Raw genomic sequence first — 21,293 nt, 5'->3', positions numbered from 1 at the left:
AACTATAATCTCCTTTCTTTATAGCTACTGTTTTATGTTCGAGCAAATTAGTTGGTCAAATTCAATACTGCTGGAGCCTTTTGATATTAAATTTTAAAAGTATTTGTCTCTTTTGAAACAGGCTTCCATTTGAAAGTTTCACAGTAATTATTCTCTCCTGTCATATGTATCCACTGATAGGCTGAGCCTGAGTTAATGGGTGGGTCAGGACGTGTGGTGGGGTAGGGAGGGCTACAGAGGGTGTTCTTTCTTCTGGAAGGGATATTTAAGCTGAGTAAATGCGTGTGGAGGTTTGACTATCAGGGATGTTCAAAACAAACTATTACATGTGTGAGGTCTCTGGAGTTAAAAGGGAGGAGCATTATACATATAATATGCGACACTCATTGAGCATTTTCTAAGTAGCTGGCACTATTTTAACTACTTTATGGTTTATTATTATAACTCTAGAGGCCTGTTGCATGATATTCGTGCAAGAATAGGCCTTCCTTCCCCTGGCCCTCCTGGGAGCCGGCAAGCCCCCACTCCCCGGCAGCCCGGAAGCTGGCAAGTCCTTGCTTTGCGGTGCTCCCTCCACCGCCCCGCTTCCCCTCATAGCAGGTGTCCTGCCCCTCCGGGCTGCTCCGCGCCTGCATATGTAAATTAACCTCTGTCTTTGTTGGGTTAATTTGCATCCTCACTCTGATTGGCTGTGGGCGTAGCAGAGTGATGGTTAATTTGCACGTTTCTCTTTTATTAGGTAAGATGGGGAAATGGGGGCAGAAAATGACTCAGTAATTTATGCAAGGTTACATAGCATATAAGTGATGGAGCCACGATCTGAATGCAGGTAGTCTGGCTCCAAGAAACCGCAGCTGAGAGGCCCTGGGAAAAGTGGTGGAGAGGAAGGCAGATGCCTGGCATGCAGACCACGTTAAAGATTTTGAACAATAGTGCTCAAATTCGAGGACTTTAAGGAAAGAATTGTCGGATCACATTTACATTTTTCAAAGTTCCCATCTGGCTGCACTGTGGAGGACAGAAAAGAGGGGCAAGAGTGGGACAGGGAGATGGGTGAAGGCAATTCTGTAAAGAGATGGGAGAGACGATGGAAGGATTGGCTGCCCTGATATGCCAAAGATTAGGCTGAGCTAAAATTCCTAAGTAAAGAATAAACAATGTTCAGGGGATTGAGTTGGATGGATTTGCAAAGGACAATCTCCTCTTAGAATATTGTTTGTAGGCATGTTTCCAGAGAAATGCAGGTCTCTGTGGGCCCGCTCTGTGCCATGTACTCCATGCTGGGAGTAGCAGAACCTGTTTTCTGGCTTCCAGTTCAGAGCTTTGGGAATGAAGTCATACTACCAGCACAGTTAGGTGTTCAAACAGCCAAAAAATACTTTCTGTCCAAGGCCTGGAAGAAAACTGAGGATTATTAAATTAGCGGGTGGTGCTCACCTGTGGAGGCCCATGCCCGGCCTCTGCTCCTGGAACTTTCAGACAGTCCCTTCTCCCAGAGTAAAGGGGATTCAGAGAAACTGGATATCTGACTGTAATCCAAGTTTTGAAAAATAATAGTTCTCACCAAAACAAAGGAAAATCTGAGTTCCTAGACCAAATGAGATCAGTCAGGGTGTGTCTGTATATACTTCTTTATCTTTTGTTTATTTTGGAAAGCAAAAAATTATGATGGCAAAAACTTTTTTTCCCCCCACCCTTTCCTCTTCTTAATATATGAATGCATTGAAACAAAGAGATGACTTGTTATCAGGTGATAATTCAGTGACAAAAAAATCAATATAATAAAGTCTGTGATTGTGCTGTTAACTATAAACTTTATTTTATAGTTACTGTTTTATATTCTAGCAAATTAGATTGGACATATTTAAAACTGCTGTTTAGCCTGACCAGTGTGGCTCAGTGGTTGACCATGGCTCCGTGGTTGAGTGTTGACCTATAAACCAGGAGATCACGGTTCGATTCCCAGTCAGGGCAATTGTCCCGGTTGCTGGCTTGATCCCCAATATGGGGTTTGCAAGAGGCAGCCAGTCAATGATTCTCTCTCATCACTGATGTTTCTATCTCTCCCTCTCCCTTCCTCTCTGAAATCAATTCCCAGGAATTTTTTTTTTAATACCCTGGTAAGTAATATTTTACCATATTTCCAGTAGATTATTTATAAAATAATAATTTATTGCTTGACCTCATTGGTAACCCATTCATTGTTTAATAATATGCTATTTTGAGTTTTTTTATTGTAGTTGATTTCTAACTTCATGCCAATGTGATATGAGAAGATGCTTTTAAAATTATGTTTACTTTGGGTATGTTTTTATTTTTTTAGTAATAAAAGTTATTTTTTTCTTTTTAAATCACTTTAGTTACACATGGAATATTCCAGTTAAATGGAGTGAAGATAATGAGTCACATATTACATTCTACAATAGGTCAGAAACAGGAGGTAAATATCAATTGATTTATTTCTTCTTTGGATTAATATAACACATTAAACTCATATAAATGTAAAAAATAATAGTAAAGATGGAATTTATGATGCAAATTTCAGGTAAAAGAGCTCTCTTAAATAATTTATTGATGAGTTCAAATTCTTATATACAACAATGAGAACTTTCTACCTTGAAATATTCTTTTTAACTGGAGGTCCGTTGCACAAAATTTGTGCATGGGGGGAGGGGTTCCTCAGCCCAGCCTGCACCCACTCACCACCCGGGAGTACTGGCTCCTAATCGCTTGTCTGCCTGCCTGATCACCCCTAACCACTCTGCCTGCCTGCCTCATTGCCCCTAACCACTCATCTGCCTGCCTCATCACCCCTAATCACTCTGCCTCGACCCCCGCTGCCATGGCTTTGTCCGGAATGATGTCCGGAAGGTCGTTCAGCTGTCCGGTCTAATTAGCATATTATGCTTTTATTATTATAGATGATTTATCATGACTGACACAATAATAAATACCCATATCCAAAGGAGAAGAGATTCGTGCAATAGGCCTTTCTTTCCTTGGCTTCCAGCACCGGTTTTCCTCTGGCACCTGGGACCCAGGCCTTCGCTTCGGCCAGAGTCTGCCTTCTTCGTCTTTGCTGCAGACTCCAGCCAGAGTCTGCTGCCTTCATCTTCGCTGCAGACTCCAGCTGGAGTCTGCCATCTTCGCTGCAGATTCAGGCCGGAGTCTGCCATCTTCGTCTTCTCTGCTTCACTGCAGACTCCGGCCAGAGTTTGCCGTCTTCGGCTTCACTGCAGACTCCGGAGTCTGCACTCTTCATCTTCGCTGTGGCCAGAGTGCCGCTCCTATAGATCCCTTTGCCCCTGCCCTCCTTCTCATAGCAGGCGTCCTGCCCCGCCTGGCCACTCCGCACCTGGAGCAGCTGGGTGGTTGACCTCTTTCTCCTTCTAATTTGCATATTCCCTCCTGATTGGCTGGTGGGCGTAGCGGAGTGATGGTTAATTTGCATGTTTACCTTTTATTAGTGTAGATTAGTAAGCCATTGAATTTCTTAAACTGTTATGCGACAAGCCTGGTTTTTTAAATGCTGTCATTAAATTAGACCTATAATTTTCCCAAATCAACATATTAGAATCTTTAATTACTTAAAATTATCTTTTATGAGCTGTGAATTGTCATCAATAGTTCAAGTCACTCTCTATCCATCCATCCATCCATCCATCCATCCATCCATCTCCCTAAATGAATTACTTGGCATTTGCCTGTGTTAAAATTCAATTGTGACTATTCTGCTCACTTGATTTGAAATATATTTCTGTATTCTGTCTCCACTAACTTGTCTTTTTCTTTCTTGAAAGATTTTATTTATATAAAAACAAGGAAACTATCACATGTTGTCTCCTTCAAATCACTGAAAAAATAATAATAAGGCATGTTTTAGCACCCATCCCAGAAGAATCCTGCTTTTTATACTTTTTCCACTGTACTTATTTTATATTTCAAAACCATTTATTATCTAGCACAAACCTGCAGGAGACTTAGAACAGGATATATAGACTGTTCTTCACACTATCTCACTTGGACTTGATATCAAAATAGCATGTGGCTTCTTAAGAATAAAAGTAGACCACCTATTCTTTATTTCCATATGCCTATTTGCTCTTGCAAAATATTCTAAAAAATTAATTAGGTATTATTTCCCCTGGTAAGTAATATTTTACCATATTTCCAGTAGATTACTTATAAAAACAGCTTTATTGATATACTAGAGGCCTGGTGCATGAAATCCATGCATGTGTGTGTTCCTCAGCCCTACCTGCACCCTCTACAATCTGGAACCCTCAGAGGATGTCCTACTGACGGCTTAGGTGGGGAGCAGGCCTAAGCCGCAGTCTGGCCTCCCTCTGCAGGAGGCGACCAGGCTGATCAGGTGAAGGCACCGCCCCATCACCCCACTGCTGCTGCCACTGCTGGCCGCCGCAGCCGCCAAGGTGTTTTCATCAACACAGACTCTAGTCCCTTCACCACAAAAAAATGACAACTCTCTTTAGGCATTTTCAAGATGTCTCTTTCATAGAATATGACATTTCTTTCTTTCTTTTTTTTTTTTTTTATCCTCACCTGAGGATATTTTTCCATTGATTTTTAGAGAGCATAGAAGAGAGAGGGAAAGACAGAGAGAAACATCAAATCAATGTGAGAGGGACACTTCGATTGGTTGCCTTCTGCATGAGCCCTGACGTGGGCCCTGGGTAGGGAGGAGCCTGCAACCTAGGTACATGCCCTTGGTCAGAATCGAACCCAGTCCCTGCGGTTGGCAAGCCAAGGCTCTATCCACTGAGGCAAACCGGCTAGGGCAGGATATGACATTTCTTAGCCCCTCCAGCAGCGGACCTTCATTTTTCCTCCAGGAATGAGGTAGAAAAACCCTAGGTCACCTTCTTGGATTCTTATTACCCAAGTTACCAAGAACACTGCCAGTGGTGTACGGGCAACTTAGCAATGAGCAGTCAGAAAAGGTATTTCCTCTGCAGCTCACTTGCAGAGGTGGGACTTAGCCAAACCAGTTAGGGCCACAATTTACCCATTCAAAGGGTGCAGTCCAATGGTTTTTATTATATTCTTAGATACATGTAACCATAACCAGTCAATTTTAGAGCACTTTAATCATCTTAAAAAGAAATTCCATACTCTTTAGTTGTTAATCCCTCTATCCTCCCATACCCCTAACCCTAAGCAACCACTAACCTATTTTCTGTCTTCATATATTTGCCTATTTTGGAGATTTCATGTAAAAGGAATGATATATGTAGTATTTTGTGATCCAATCTTTCACTTAGCATAATGTTTTCAAGGTTCATCCATCTCATAGCATGTGTTAGTGTGTTTCACTCCTTTTTATTGCCAAATTACATTCATGTCATATCACTATACCTTTTACATATCTATCCATCAGTTGATGGGCATTTGGATTGTTGCTACCTTGAGCCATTATGAACAATGCTGCTATAAACACTTTTGTACAAGTTTTTGCATGGATATGATAGGTTATTTTCAACTTTGGAGTTTTTTTCTTTCATTATAAGTTATTTTGTGATTTTTTTACTTTTAATATAATCTCTACCAGCTTTGCAATTGCTGAACTAAGATCCCTATTGGTTGCTTTTACAACAAAACTTTCTCTTGGTCCTTTATGCTAAAAATTACTTTAATTATTGTGGTCAGCAGTTCTCTTGAATTCCTCCAGAATTTCTAGATCCATGTCGCTTTGTCTTGGTATTTTGAGTACCAAGGCTTATTTTTTCTAAGTTGTGTTTGAGTACCAAGGCTTGTTTTTTCTAAGTTGTCTTCTGACCATTTTCTTACTCATAAGCACATTTGCCAAAGGAAAATGAAGAATCAGAAAGAAAAAAAAAAAAAACACCTTTAAAAATGTGTAATAGCACTGACTAAAGGCAGTCAGTGAGGCTAGGGTTCCATTGGGAAGTTTTCAATGGATTTGGTTTAACTATTGCTACATATTTTCCTCACCAATCACCATTGGTTAATTGAGTGTTGCAGAAATGTCTTGGAAGTTGCTTGATTACCTGTTTACAAATTTAATAGCATGAATAATTCATCTACACTGACACAATTTACCCATCATGTTTATAGAGTGAAGTTTTCACACAGGTGAATTTTTCAGATAACTACAGCTTACTCAAATGGTTCATAAAATTTCAAGAGTTGACAACAATAAACACTTTTCTGTATGTATTATATGCATATTAGACAGAATATTTGAATAATGAATTTTATCTTTAATTAATTAGTTATTTCAAGCAAGTATTTACTGAGGACAACTTAGTGTCAGTCACAGGGGTAGGCATGGAGACAGTACTGAAGGGGCGGGGGGAAGCACAGTCCTCATCCTGTGGCACTTACTGTCTAGGGAGGGAGTGGACGGGTCAGCAGGCAAATAGAATATTGTGTCACAAGTGCCTCCTGCGGTAATAGCCAGGGGCACCCCCTGGAGAGGCACCGGCCCAGATTTGGGGGTTCTGGAAAGGTTATTAAAGAAAAAGACATCTAGCCCTGCCAGTGTGGCTCAGTGGTTGAGTGTCAACGTATGAACCAGGAGGTCATGGTTCGATTTCCTGTCAAGGCACATGCCTGGGCTGTGGGCTTGATCCCAGTGTGGGGCGTGCAGGAGGAAGCTGATCAATGATTCTCTCTAATGATGTTTCTATCTCTCTCTCTCCCCCTCCTTTCCTCTTTCTGAAATCAATAAAAATGTATTGACATCTAGGCTTAGAGTTAGGGGAGCTAACTGTAGAGTTTAACTAGGTGATAGGCTTGACCTAGGGTGGACAGGAATTGTGCTCTGGACAGAGAATGCTAGTATAAAAGTGAGAGAGCAGAGAGGGCTCTCATAGCAATTCTATCCTTCAGTCATTATAGTTAGCACTTTTTTGTGTTGTTGTTGTTTTATTTGTATTTTTTGTTTTGTTTTGTTTTGCTATAGCTATTGACTTATCTGTCTCTTCCCTTACCACAGAATATTCTTATAGGAAATGGAGCGTGTGTGTGTGTGTGTGTTTTATATCTCCTGCAGGTACCTAGTAGTGGTTTATTGAGTGAATCAGTGAATCAATCAATGAATTAATAAGCTCTAATGTCCGCAGAGCTTTGATGACAAAACCTATTTTTATCTGAACTTCAGAATCATAACTGGTCACTTAGCCAGAAGCAAACTAGACATCTCTTCCTACTTCAAAGTGCCGGCTCCATTCTTAGGCTATGCACTAAGTTCCTGTTTCCTGTTTAGGGACCTTTTGGGCTCTCAGCTCAGAGCACAGAGGAGATCGTGTCCTGAGTCTACTGAATGGGCAATCAGCTCAGGTTACCAGCCCTATCTCCCTCCTCTAGGTTTCTATGATGAGTCATCGGTCAGAAATTTCCCAGGCTAGAGTGGGACTTTCCCCAAAGTCTTTTATTTACATTTGTGTTTCACATAGTATTTCCAACATTAAAAATAAACATGCAATATGTAACAAAAGAAGAGAGCCTCTATCACAGAAGCTTCTCTGGTTACTCTAACTTGCCATGAAAAATGTCTCTTCTTGCCATTTATAGTTTATTTTATGCTGTCAGTTTTATTAACCTTTATTCTTAGTCTTATTACTTTATATTTTAAACAACATAATTATTGTTTAAGTTTTATATGCTGTCTTTTCTTTTTTAAGTAAATTACAAGCTCCTTGAAGATACAAACTACTAGTATACATCATGCTTCTTGTCCCTTGCCCAGGCTATTCCCAGCAAGGGGCTATGTGCATGCTAATACTTACTAAGAGTTGAGTAAGTCAATGCATAATGAAGGCTTGTCTGCCCCCATACTGCTGTGCTTTTAGAGATTACCTATGTAGACTTTATGCCTCTATCCTTAGCAGCTACTGTTTTGGCTTTTATAAGTGCATCTACATTTAGTGGTCTATCACCTTCTTGTTTTTAATCTGCTGCTTTCTAACTTCTAGAAGAATTGAAGCATATCACATGAATCAGATCATCAATCTTATTAAAACATAATACTTTAAAATAGGCATTCCTAAACACATAGGGTCTAGGAGAGGATCTAGGGCATAATCCTTCATCATGACCTTGTGATGACTGTCCATAACTCTTTCAAGTTTGAGAATCCATTCTGGATAGTTTAAATCACCAAATTCTGACTATCATATAAATAAGATATTACTAAAATTTGATAGTAGTTATATTTAAATATTTAATCTCAAAATAATGATGGGAATATATTTTTAAATTTAATAACAAAGAGAGAACAAGAGACTTTCTTTTTTTTTTTAATCCTCACCCGAGGATATTTTTCCATTGTTTTTTTTAGAGAGAATGGAAGAGAGAGGGAAATACAGAGAAATATCCATGTGAGAGGAACACATCGATTGGTTGCCTCCTGCACGAGCCCCGACCAGGGCCCAGACAGGGGAGGAACCTGCAACCAAGGTACTTGCCCTTGACCGGAATTGAGCCCAAGACCCTTCCACTGAGCCAAACCAGCTAGGGCAGGAGACTTTCTTTATTCTTTCAAGTTGACCCTCATGGAATGTTTGAATTTTGATTGGAGCATTAATGCTTCATTGTTGCAGGTTCAGAAGCTAGTTTCTTCAGTTCAGCCCTGGTCAACCAAGTCTTGGAAGATTTATTCACATAAGTCAAGCATATGAGAATGCTATTTGTTAATTTATAGAACTAAAGATATACTTGCCAAAGTGAACCAGAATACTCCTGTCAGGTAATTAGGTTATCTCTTCCAGGAAGGAAGTTCACTTAATTAGGGTCAAGAGAGAACTAAGGTAGATAAGTTATTTTATTTAATTATTATTTCAATAATTCTTTATTGTTGAAAGTATTACATATGTCTTCCTTTTTCCCCTCATTGACCCCCTCCAGACTGCCCCTGCCCTCCCACCCCAAAACCTCACCACCCCATTGTCTGTGTCCATGGGCCATACATATATGCATACAAGGTCTATGGTTGATTACCTCCCACCCATGGGTTAATCTTCAACCCTCCCCCGAGATTCTGCACTCTGTTCCATGCTTCGAGTCTCTGAATCCACTCTGTTCATCAGTTTATTTTGTTACTTAGATTCCATATATGAGTGAAATCATGTGATACTTGTCTTTCTCTCACTGAGTTATTTCATTTAGCATGATTTCTCCAGGTCCCTCCATGCTGTCTCAAAGGGTAAGAGATTCTTCTTTTTTACTGCTGCATAGTATTCCATGGTATAAATATACCACAGCTTTTTTATCCACTCATCTACTGATGGGCACTTGGACTGTTTCCAGATCTTAGCTATTGTAAATTGTGCTGCTCTGAACATAGGGGTGCATATGTCCTTTCTGATTGGTGTTTCTGATTTCTTAGGATATATTCCTAGAATTGGGATTACTGGGTCAAATGGGAGTTCCATATTTAATTTTTTGGGGAAACTCCATACTGTTTTCCATAATGGCTGCACCAGTCTGCATTCCCACCAGCAGTGTACTAGGGTTCCCTTTTCTCCACATCCTCGCCAGCACTTGTCATTTGTTGATTGGTTGATGGTAGCCATTCTGACAGGTGTGAGATGGTATCCCATTGCCGTTTTGATTTGCATCTCTCGGATGATTAGTGACTTTGAGCATGTTTTCATGTCTCTTGGCCATCTGTATGTCCTCCTTGGAGAAGTGTCGATAAATTGTTTGAGAGATTTCAAGTTGTGATAGTCGTACATGTTGCATTAACCAGAGGAGTCTAGTTATGGCATTTAAAGGCTATTAGTAGTGACTCTGCAATAAAAATGTCTTATTCATGCAATAGTCCAATGGAAGTGTTCTTGACTTGCCATCTCTCCCAGGTGGCTCTCCCTCAAATAATGACTTAGAAATTCTGCTTTCTTTCTTCTTATGGTTCCACTGCTCTCCCCCACTCCCCACCCCACCCCTATCTTGGACTTACCTGCTGAATCTTTTGCATTTGGCCAGGTGACAGAGCAAGATAATGGAGGGACCTGGCCTAGGAGAGCATTTATTACTTTTTCCCACATTTATGCCAGTTTTCAATCACATATTGCCACCTAACTGCAAAGGAGGCTAATAAATATCGTGTAGCTGTGTACCCAGGAGGAAATGGGAACAGTGTGCTAGATAACTAACAGGTCTTTGCCACATACTGTTCTCTACAGGAACAGCTATGTCAAAAGATTTGGAACGTATATACCAGCTCACTTGGGCACCTGCTTCCCTGGGCTGACTGGAGACACACTGACAGATCTTCACAATCCAGCTCTTCTTTGCAATTATGTCTTCCTCGTCATCAAAACCACTGCCAATGATAATCCTTTATCATCCTAGTCAGGTTGCATTTTTCCAGATTCCTGTTTGTTATATAATACATATTAATACTACACCTTTCTTTTCTGGGACATTCTCTAGGCCATGTGCTGAAATTCAGAAGGGACACAATCAATACTTTCTTGAATAAGTTAACTTGTTGAAAGCATTACCAAAAATGGATAAGTAATCCATTTTACAATGTTTTACATTAGTCTTAGTTCCAAGAGATTGAAATTTTCTTCTTGACCCCAACTCCTGATAGTGAATTGTACTCGAACTTTTTAGCTTTCTAGTACAATTTGTGTGTCATTAGTAAAAAAGCACTACCCTTATATCTTTCAGCTTTTTTACTATTAACTGATACAGAAAATTTAATAAGATATACTGTAATTTTACACTAAAAATAATTCACATAAATATTGTAACACAGCATTTTTACCACACACCAAAAAAATGTTTCTTTTCCTGGGATCTTAGGCTATCACAAGCTGTCAAGTTGTCTAAAGTTTATTATAATTATTAATATAAAATAGTACATGAAAAAATTTTATGTGTGCTCTATTATCAAAATCTATTTGGGTTGAAATTAAATAATCTCTGCATGAAATTTTGAAAAGATAATTATTCATCTTCTATACCATCTAGAAAAATAATAGAAGAAGAGAATAACAGTTTTATAGAAAGAACTCGTACCTAGAAATAATTCATTCAACCCTTTTGTGCATCAAATTAGCAAGAAACAAAACAAAGTGATTCATAAACTGAGCAGTAGAGTATGTGACCATTAAATTTATGTTTTCATATATATAAAACAATTACAGGTGTTTACAATATAATTTCAAATGAAAAAGATTACTAACCATAAAAACAGTAAGGTTCTATTATGATGTGTATTGTGTGTTTATGTGCATGTATCTGGAAGATGCACACACACACACACAGATAAAAACATAATGTAACGTATATGCCATCTGGAATAAGGATCAGTATTTTACTTCTAATTACTTCACTATGTAACTAAACAACCCAACAGCATTTTGCTGTTGACAACTTCTGCAAGAAGCATGAACTACTTGCTTCTTGAAGAAGTCTCTAACTACTAATTTCTTGGATCTCAGCTTCCTCATCTATAAAGCGAGAAAAATCACAGTAACTTTAGACAGGCTTAACTAGGTATATATAAAGCACACTAAAATACTGCAGCATTTAGATGGATTGCCAGGAACTTCTCAATGTTATTTATATTTGCTTTGCTATTTATATAACTGGAGGCATATCCCCTTTCATAATAATGGAATAGCTACCATCTGTTGGACATATAACTATATGGCCAACACTTTACTATGTTATCTTATTTAATCTTCACAACAGCCTTGTGAGGGAATTTTATCCCTATTTCCCTCGTGGTGAACTGGGGGACACAGAGAGGTCAAGTGATTTGGCCAAGATCAAACAGCTAGTAAGTCACAGAGTAAGGACTGTATCCTTGATCTGTCAGACTCGTAAGTCCATGCTCTTTCTCCTGCAACACATGGCTCTGTGCTTAGCAAGAGGCTCTCCTCCTGATACAAACATTCAAAGTGTACAGCTGCCAAAAGATTAACTTCCTTTTAACAACTTGTCCATGGGATAATGACAAAGAAAGACAAATAGTGCAAGAGTGAGGTAAAAGTTTATCATTTGTCAAGCGCCTACGCGGAAAGGTCCTAAAGAAACGTACTGTCTTGTTGAAGAGGATACAAATATATATTATGAAAAACTACGGTGTCCTGGATATCTTCCAAACCTTGCAAACACTTCCAAAATTTAAGTTATCTTTCCTCCCAACCTGATTCCTTTCCCACTATTCTCTAACGGTGACATCATTATTCGTTCAATCATGCAAGCCGTGTTCCCCTCCGCTAACTATCCACATCAAGTCACAGGAAGAATTGTGTTGACTTTACCTGTGGTGTGTCTCTTGAATATGTCATCTTTTTTGTATTTCATCATCTCCACCTTAGTGTAAGCCTTCATTCTCTCTTGCCCTAGATCATTACAGTGGACTCTTGAGTTTCCTTCCAAGTTGTATGTCATACCACTATCAAAATTACCTTTCTAGAAAACAGACTTGAGCTTGTTGTTTCCCCGCTAAAAAAATCTTTACCATCTCACCATTCTCAGCCAAGGGATCCTTTAACATGGCTTCACGCAGAAGTCCCAGTGCTATTTCCAGCCTCATCTCCTATTTTCCAGTCCTACACCCTACAGTCACTACATCAAACGATGCGCAGTTCCTCAAACATACTAAGTGTTCCCACACCCTTATTTAGATTGTACCCTGTCCATGCAAATATATATATATATATATTTAGTAGAGCCTCACAAATCTGGTCATGTCAGGGCATAGCTGTTATTTTAAGAGTGTATTTAAAACATAAGTCTCTATTCATTCAATGTTGAGCTTCTAACATCTATTTACTAGAGCCTTATGTACATAGTGGATGCTACTTTAGAAAGTTAATTCAGAAAATCCATTGATGAAAAGGCATTTAGGTAATCAGTTGGAATAAGGAAGTAGAAGACTTTACAAAGATAAATGAAATTGGAAGAGCAAGTATGAAATGGATTATAAAATCAAGAATGTCACGTTTGGATTTCAGTTCTATCGCAAGCCTTGACCTTTTAAAGGAGTTACTGATTCTCAAATCATTATTCTGCTTAGCAATAGCCATTTTCATCAATTTGAATGTTGATTTTTAATAAACAAAATATTATTTTAAATGTTTACATTGTTGTTCCCTCCCCAGGTGTTCTAGTGAATATTCTTTGTGTAATTAATTAATCCATTATGACTTATTTGTTTTTAGGCATTTTCTTTTATTGAAGGATTGATAAGCATAAAATTAGTTGGCAAGCTTCTGCCAGTAAAAAGTATAAGTCACAAATTACAGGACACTTATTGACATTCCTTTTTTTCAGCTTGTGCACTACAGTGACATTCTAAAGTTGGGCAACTAAATTAGAATTAGGTTTTGGGGCTTTGGATCCAATTCAAACTCAACTTTTTGAGCTCATATTTCTGTTCTCTTTACCCTCTGGGTTTAATTTCTCTTGTTTACATTATATGCAAATGTGTTTATCATTACTGTTTATTTACTACCACAGAAATCAGTTTGAAGCCTTCTACTTCTGGTGGAAATGTTTTTCTCAAAATAAACCCAGATCATATTGGGTTTTATCGTGTAAATTATGAAGTATCAACTTGGGACCTGATCATTACCAATCTTTCCTCCAACCACAAGGTAAGAATAGCAATGACTGGGAATTGTTTTACTTTTGTTCTAAGAACAGCATCTTAACACTTTGCTTTAAGAATCACATTTCTTACCTCTTTTTGTCCCTCTTCCCAGGGTTTTTCTTCTGCTGACCGTGCAAGTTTTATTGATGATGCTTTTGCCTTGGCAAGGTGGGTTTTGGAAGGAGGTATATCATTTAAAATACTGTAGATTTTGTCACAAAATTTTATATATATATATATATATATATATATATATATATATATATATATATATATCTTTATTGATTTCAGAAAGGAAGAGAGAGAGATAGAAACATCTATGATGAGAGAGTCATTGATCGGCTGCCTCCTGCTTGCCCCACACTGGGGATTGAGCCCACAACCCGGGCATGTGCTCTGACCAGGAATTGAACCATGACCTCCTGGTTCATATGTCGACACTCAACCACTGAGCCACGCTGGCTGTCACAAATTTTTTTAACTTGTTACAACAAAATTTAAGAATAAATTTTAGTTTAAAATATCCAAAGCCACTATTTATAACATTATTGTTTTCTTTAACTTTTTTTTGTAAAGTTCATATGATCCTCATAGCCAAAATACTGATATTAGCCCTTAACACTAATGATGACTGTTGCAATAAAAATTTTACAATGGGCTTCTGCTCACTTATGCTGTTGACTTTGAGCAGGGTTTGTCTATATCAGTCCTTGAGCTAATTAGGAGTGAAATTTGCAAATGCTTAAAAGTACACCTTCATAATTGAATTTAGTAAAAAGGCAAACAATGTGTTTCATAAATTCATTTCTGTGAGCTGAAGCCCATTGTAAAATTTTTATTGCTACAGTCATCAAATCTTGTTCAGGTCATTGGGATAAGAAGAATGAGGCACTGTGCTCTAGCATTGATCAGAATTAAGACACCACTAGAAATTATGACTTTTTTTTTCATGGCCTGAAGGTAATCTACACTTAAAAAATAATCAACACAGATTGGGGGAATGGAGGAGGAGTAACCATAGTAACTCTGAGGGTTTTTTGTTTGTTTTTTCAGGTAGCCTAGCTCCATTAATTCAACAGGTATTTGTTGAATTTGTGACACGTGCAGGAGCCAGGGACACAGCTAACTTGTTGTGCTGGCTATGTAGTGGCTTCATGCTAGATACGAGCAATGTAGTGAGAAGGAGATGCTACTTTCTCAGGAAGCCTCCAATGGCCCTTTGGGTTGGGGATTTTCCCACAATATATATCACCATTGCTTAGTAACTGTCCATCTCACACACCAAACTGTAACTATCATGAGAGTAAGCACCCAGATTATGGTCCTATTTACTTTATCCCCAGCTCCTGACTGTGACACACCATAGTGAATGCACATTAAATATGAGCTGACTACATGGCTGGAAGGATAGCATAATAACACTAAAGGCATAGGCGAGTATGCCTACAGACTTTCTTGGTAGACTACTGGAAATCAGAAAATGTTCTTAACATTTTTATTTTTGGGATTTTTTTTTATTGTTGGCACTATTATAGGCATCCCTGTTTCCATCTTCCTTTTGCCTGCCTTCACCAGCCCCTGTCCCTCCTTCTTTCTAGCCATCACCACATTGTTGTCTGTGTCTATGGGTTATGTGTATATGTTCTTTGGCTAATCCCTTCACCTTCTTTCTTCCAGTTCTCTCCCCACTTCCCTCTGACAGCTGTCAGTCTGTTCTATGTGCCCATGCCTCCATTTCTATTTTGCTTATCAGTTTATTTTGTTCATTAGATCCCACATATAAGTGAGATCATGTGGTATTTGCCTTTCTCTGACGGGCTTATTTCACTTAACATAATAATCTCCAAGTCCATCCATGATGTCTCAAAGGGATCATTCTTTTTTATAGCTGCATAGTATTCCATTGTGTAAATGTGCCACAGCTTTTTATCCATTCATCTACTGATGGGCTATTGGCTATTGTAAATAATGCTGCTGTAAACATAGGGGTGCATATATTCTTTTGAATTGCTGTTTTGGGATTCTTAGGACATATTCCCAGAAGTGGTATCTCTGGGTCAAAAGGCATTTCCAGTTTTTATTTTTTGAAGGAACTCTTACTGTTTTCCATAGTGGCTGCACCAGTCTGCATTCCCATCAACAGTGCAATGAGCATTCCCTTTTCTCCACATCCTCACCATCACTTGTTTGTTGATTTATTGATGGTAGCCATTACGGCAGGTGTGAAGTGATATCTCTGATGAGTAGTGATGTTGGGCATCTTTTCATATGTCTATTGGCCACCTGTGTGTCCTCTTTCTTGACATTTTTAAAGAGGAACATTATAGGGTTAAACAGGTTCTTGAGCCAGATTAAAATCCTGCTTCTGTATAACCTTGAGTAAGTTTCTTAACCTCTCTCTGGCTCAATTTCCTTATTAGCAAAATGAAGATGACTTTATAAGACTCTTGAGGAATAAATGAGGTAATGCACATAAAGCAATGAAAACATTGCAGACCTTTAAGGCCTGTCACTAGTGCTCAATACATTGTAAAAATACATCCACCATTGATCAGTAGCAACAAAGAAGCATTTATTTAGAAAAGCTCTTCTGAATTTGTAATGTAGATTCCTTTTGTAGGTAATAGACGTTATAATCCTCTTTAGTGAATCTCCAAGTTTAATCTCCTGAACATATAACAAATTAATTACAGTAGTTGGTCCTTATTCGAGATAAGATTTTGCTTTTCACAGTTTCAGTTACTTGTGATTAACCAGTCTGACACATAACTTTTATTACAGCATATTGTTATAGTTGTTTTATTTTATTAGTAGTTGTTAATCTCTTACTGTGCCTAATTTATAAATTAAACTTTATCACAGGCATGCACATATAGGAAAATACACATACACACATATATATCCTCTATGGAAAAGGGGAACTATATTGTATATTCATTATAATACAGTTTGTCAGTCAGTCATTTAATAAATATTTATTGAGCACCTACTCTGTACTAGGCACTGAGTAGACCTGGGAAATTAAGTGATGAAAGAAGATGATCAATATTTTAAAACATAATAGAACTATTTAGAATTTATTTTTCAGGAAAACTCTCCTGTGAATACATAATGATCTTTTCCAAAGCTTAGCATCTTTGCTGTTAAACAGTACACAGAGATTGTAATATCTTTATAGCTTAATTCCCATCACAACACAACACACACAGTTCTTTGTGCTTTAAGGAGCGAAAGCCTCTTGAGCAGTTTTCTCAACCGTGTGCAAAGCCGATAACTCGCATAAGTGAGAGACTTTCTCACATTTGCTCAGCTCCTTGGCCATGCCCCATAACATTTTGAAGAGCTTCAGAAAGAAAGAGAGTGAAACACACTTGAAAAACAAAAAATATCAATAATCACACAATAACCAGTCCAGAAAACACCTGAGTTATGACCTTAGTTATTGAGCTATTGTCCAATTTCCTTCTGCAAAACAGGACTCAGAGAGGGACAGACTGCACCAGTTTTATTAGTGATGGCTCCAGACCAGTCTGAAACTTTAGGCAGAAAAAAAAAGGAGAAATGTGTAGTTAGACAGATAAGTGCCTGTGGTGGGACTAGAATTTATGCAGATCTATTCAGATTTTCAAAAAGAAATGTAACTGTCATGTTTCATAAGCAGGACTGAAAGGATGCTTCTAAAAATACATGTATTCTTGATTCCCCTGTCTCCAGATTTGAGGAGCTAGTACTCTTTTTTTTTTTTTTTTAAATTTCTTTATTGATTAAGGTGTCACATATTTGTCCTCATCCCCCCATTCCCATCCCACACCCCTCCCCTTGGATGCCCCAACCCTCTGTTGAACTTAAGCATTGGTTAGGCTCATATGCATGCACACAAGACCTTTGGTTGATCTCTCCCCCCTCCCCCCACCCTCCCCTATCCTCCCTCTGAGGCCCGATAGTCCGATCGATGCCTCCTTGTTTCTGGTTCTGTTCTTGTTCATCAGTCTATGTTGTTCATCATTTCCCCTAGATGAGCGAAATCATGTGTCACTAGAGATATACTTATAAGAATTGAATGTGCGACGAGCAATAATAGTTATGCTGACAGGCAAATGAATCAGTCTGTAGTAAGTTTCTTTCTGGACCAACAGTTCTTTTGAGACCCAATATCAATGTCCACCAGTTCCCTATGAGTACATGTCGGCACTGACCCCTCAGCTCTGGATGGTGGACAAATGGTGGTAATGCAGGTCCGACTCCCTCTGGTTTGGTCTCGGCCGGACCCAGGGGCACTGATTCACCCGGATCCAGGGGCCCACGGCCTCACCCGGACCCGGGGCCAGGCTCACCCGGATCCAGGGACCCACGGCCTCACCCGGACCCGGGGCCCAGGCTCACCCGGATCCAGGGGCCCACGGCCTCACCCGGACCCGGGGCCAGGCTCACCCGGATCCAGGGGCGAGGAGCTAGTACTCTTACTGCCCTAGATGGAATATCTAGCTGGGCACATTAGTTAAGATAGGGAGTAAAAATTCATCCAGTCATTTTGAGTCTCCCAAACAGGCTCAGTTCATCATACACCCAGCCCAATGAAACCATCAACATTTTCAACTTCATTTAAAGCTATTCCCAGCCCCCCAGGAACAACGTGCTTGATTTCCTCTCCCTTTTCCTGTGTGAAGTTTCTACTTCTCATTATGCTGCCTCTGGTTCCTCCAGCATTGAGGCAAGGAGAGCAGGTGAAGGGAGGAACACTCCTAACATGCAGTCTGCTTTTGCTCCTCTGAACCTTGTGGCATTTAACATCGACTCTTCTCCTTGTGTACTCACACCATTCCATGGCCACGGGTGCTTCTCCTGCCGGTACCTTGAGGGGCAGGTGAACATCACTGACCCACTCTGGTCCATAGCAAGTATTCATCCATCCTTTGCCCTGACAAAGTCTGAAAGGACAGGCCACCCGTGCAGCCCCATCTCTTCACTCTGAGATCAGAGTACTAGCCAGACACGGCCTCTCGTCCTATAGATTCCTCGGGGTGTAAGACACCAGACCACTATGCCTCCAAGCTCTAGGATACACCTGTACAATTATTCCAGTGCTCCCATTAAAGGCCCCATTGCCTAGGCTTGGCGTGAAGGGAGAACCTCATAGTACACTGACAGCACTCCCAAAAGCCCTCTTCTACAATGTCACTCTCCCCCCCTTAGCCACGCCAACCTCTTCCTTAGGATGGTGGTGTGTTATTAGCAAAGGGTCACAAAACCTGTTCCTGACCATGTTAGCTCCGGTTTGGTGGACCCGCATCTAACTTTGGAGTAGAGGCCATAGGGCCTAGGTTTTGGGCCTTGCCAAAACCGAGACAGGAAAAAACCCTTTGTGGTACGCCTGTTGCAGTAGGTGTTTTCCTTTTCAATAGCTTACGTGGTGCGCTGCAGCCCACTGTGTGCTAAAGCCAAGGGGTGGGTCAAGACTAACATAAAGGAAAGCAGAAGGCTGGCTAACAAACCCATGAGTGGGAGTAGGAGTTTCTGGGTGAGGGGAGAGTGGCGCAGAGGACAGCTTAACATAGCACCGAAGCCACTGATGAGACAGAATCCAGCCAGTGGCTGGAATTTAAGGACCAGTGGCTCCAATGATATGGAAGGTGAAGGCCAGGTTAGCAAGTCAAGACCTCCAGGTGAACATCAACCATGTCAAGATGATCAGCTTTGCCATTTTATTTTACTTATTTAGTTTTCAAATATATTTTTATTGATTTCAGAGAGGAGGGGAGAGGGGTAGAGAGACAGAAACATCGATGAGATAGAAACAGCGATCTGCTGCCTCCTGCATGCTCCACACTGGGGATTGAGCCTGAAACCTGGGCATGTGCCCTGACCAGGTATCAAAGCATAACCTCCTAGCTCATGGGCTGATGCTCAACCACCATGACACACTGGCTGAGCAGCCTTTTTTTTTTTTTTTTAAGACAAGGGGGAGTAGGAAAATGAGGAGAGATAAAATGGGGTCTAGTTGATAACAAAGAGACTGTTTTAAGCCAGAAATCTGAATTTAATTGGGAAGTTAATGTCAAGAGACCAGATACATGGGAACTTTCTAAAACTCTCCACATCACCTGAAGGCTCATGAATGTGGGTCAGTTCCATCCACTGAGGCACCTCTCTCAATTGTTCTACTGCCCCAGTCAAGCGCCATGTTTACCAAGACAGCAAGACACCATGCTAAACCTGGGCTTCTCTGAGTTAGGGACTGTGCGGTCTTTTCAAGTCACACCCAGGGAAGCAGAAACAAACCTTTGATATAAGATTCCCCAAACTTCCTGCATGCCTCAGCTGGAGATAAGAGGACCTCTTAGTCCTCTTCTTCTCCATTGAGTCTGGTGGGAACTTTCTTTAAGTTACAGCCTCCATCTTCTCTACACTCTGAATTACAGGAAAATTCTGATGTGAGTCCTTCAGGCTGGCTTCTCACTATGTAAATGGAATATTTTAGAACAAAAAAAATTATCAATCAAATCTGGCTTTCAGAACTGCTGTTTGCTATGGATTTAAAAAAAATGGAACTTGAGACTCAAAGTTGAGTAAGAATGCTGTCTTAGGTGGAGTTCCCTCGCTGCAGAGTCTGAAATGGGGGTTCTTTACATGTGGTTACTGAAGAGTACTGGCTTGAGGTAGAGAGTGCAAGAAGCATGATGGGGCAGGGAGAAAAGATGAGCAAAGATATGGTCTCATTTGGAATCTAGCTTTGCCAGATTCTACTAGGAAGCTTTGAGTTGTACCACAGAGTGGGACCAACTAGAGGGACACAGGCTGGCTTGTGGCATTCCTGAATCAGACAGTTGATTTATGGTGAGGAGTGTGAGTTGCATAACCTCTTAGAAGCAAGATAGATGTATTTGGCCAAGGGCTATTGCCTGAAGAAGGTGGTAGCTGTGAGCTAACAACATTGTAGGAGATCTGGGTGGGAAACTATAGATTTCTTGGTTCTAAAAAACATAGTTCTTTACATGTAATCCCAGAAATATCAGCATCGCCTAGCAACTTGTGAGCCATGCAAATACTTGGGCCTTTTCAAGACCCATTGAATCAGAAATTCTGGGAATGGGGCCCAAGAGTGTGTGACTTAACCAACTTTCCAATGTTGCTGATATATGTTCAAATTTGAGAATCATGGTTCTAAATGGTATTGCTTTTCCTCTGACATATCAAATACTACCGATTCCATGCATAGGAGTTTCAGAGTACATTATTTTAATTCTCAAAATATTATCATCTATAATATCAAGCATCAAAAATTCACTCTCAGTCCAGTGTTATGACTTATGACTTAGATTTAAAGAAAATGAGTGATATCAAAGTGGAACTATTGCAAAGCTATCTAGTGTGCTGGAAAAATAAGATGTTAGACAAGATATTGATTTTCAACATTTGAATACATACTAGTAGTACTTAGGACCTCTAATCTTTGAATCATTATATTCTCTCCTTCCATTTATGGTATCCAATTACCCAATTCTTCTTGGTCCTTGTAACCAAGACCCTTCTAATCTTTTCACCTGCCAGAAATGTGCAGCCCACTTGACTTCTGACCAAATTATCTGCCATTCTTCCTAAAATTTTATTAATCTCTTTGCTAATTTGATCCCTAGAGCAACAACTATTCTCGAAAGTATCCTAAGAAAACACTGATTAGATGTAATTGTTGCTC

General features: G+C 39.7%; 1 protein-coding gene across 1 annotated transcript in view; it reads left to right on the top strand.

Moving 5' to 3' along the window:
• The window catches only part of ENPEP (glutamyl aminopeptidase), an 86,131-nt gene that overhangs the window by 49,420 nt on the left and 15,418 nt on the right, over positions 1 to 21,293 (top strand). Inside the window, exons 11-13 of the mRNA XM_079774382.1 lie at positions 2,361 to 2,440; positions 13,468 to 13,604; positions 13,713 to 13,768. Of these exons, the coding sequence (XP_079630508.1) occupies positions 2,361 to 2,440; positions 13,468 to 13,604; positions 13,713 to 13,768 (273 nt within the window). The remainder of the gene's footprint in view (positions 1 to 2,360; positions 2,441 to 13,467; positions 13,605 to 13,712; positions 13,769 to 21,293) is intronic.

Source organism: Cnephaeus nilssonii (genome assembly GCF_951640355.1).
Source record: "Cnephaeus nilssonii genome assembly, chromosome: 1".
In the NCBI taxonomy this organism is placed as follows: domain Eukaryota; kingdom Metazoa; phylum Chordata; class Mammalia; order Chiroptera; family Vespertilionidae; genus Cnephaeus; species Cnephaeus nilssonii.
The sequence above is the reverse complement of the archived record's forward strand: the minus strand, read 5'-3'. Positions and strand labels throughout refer to the sequence as shown.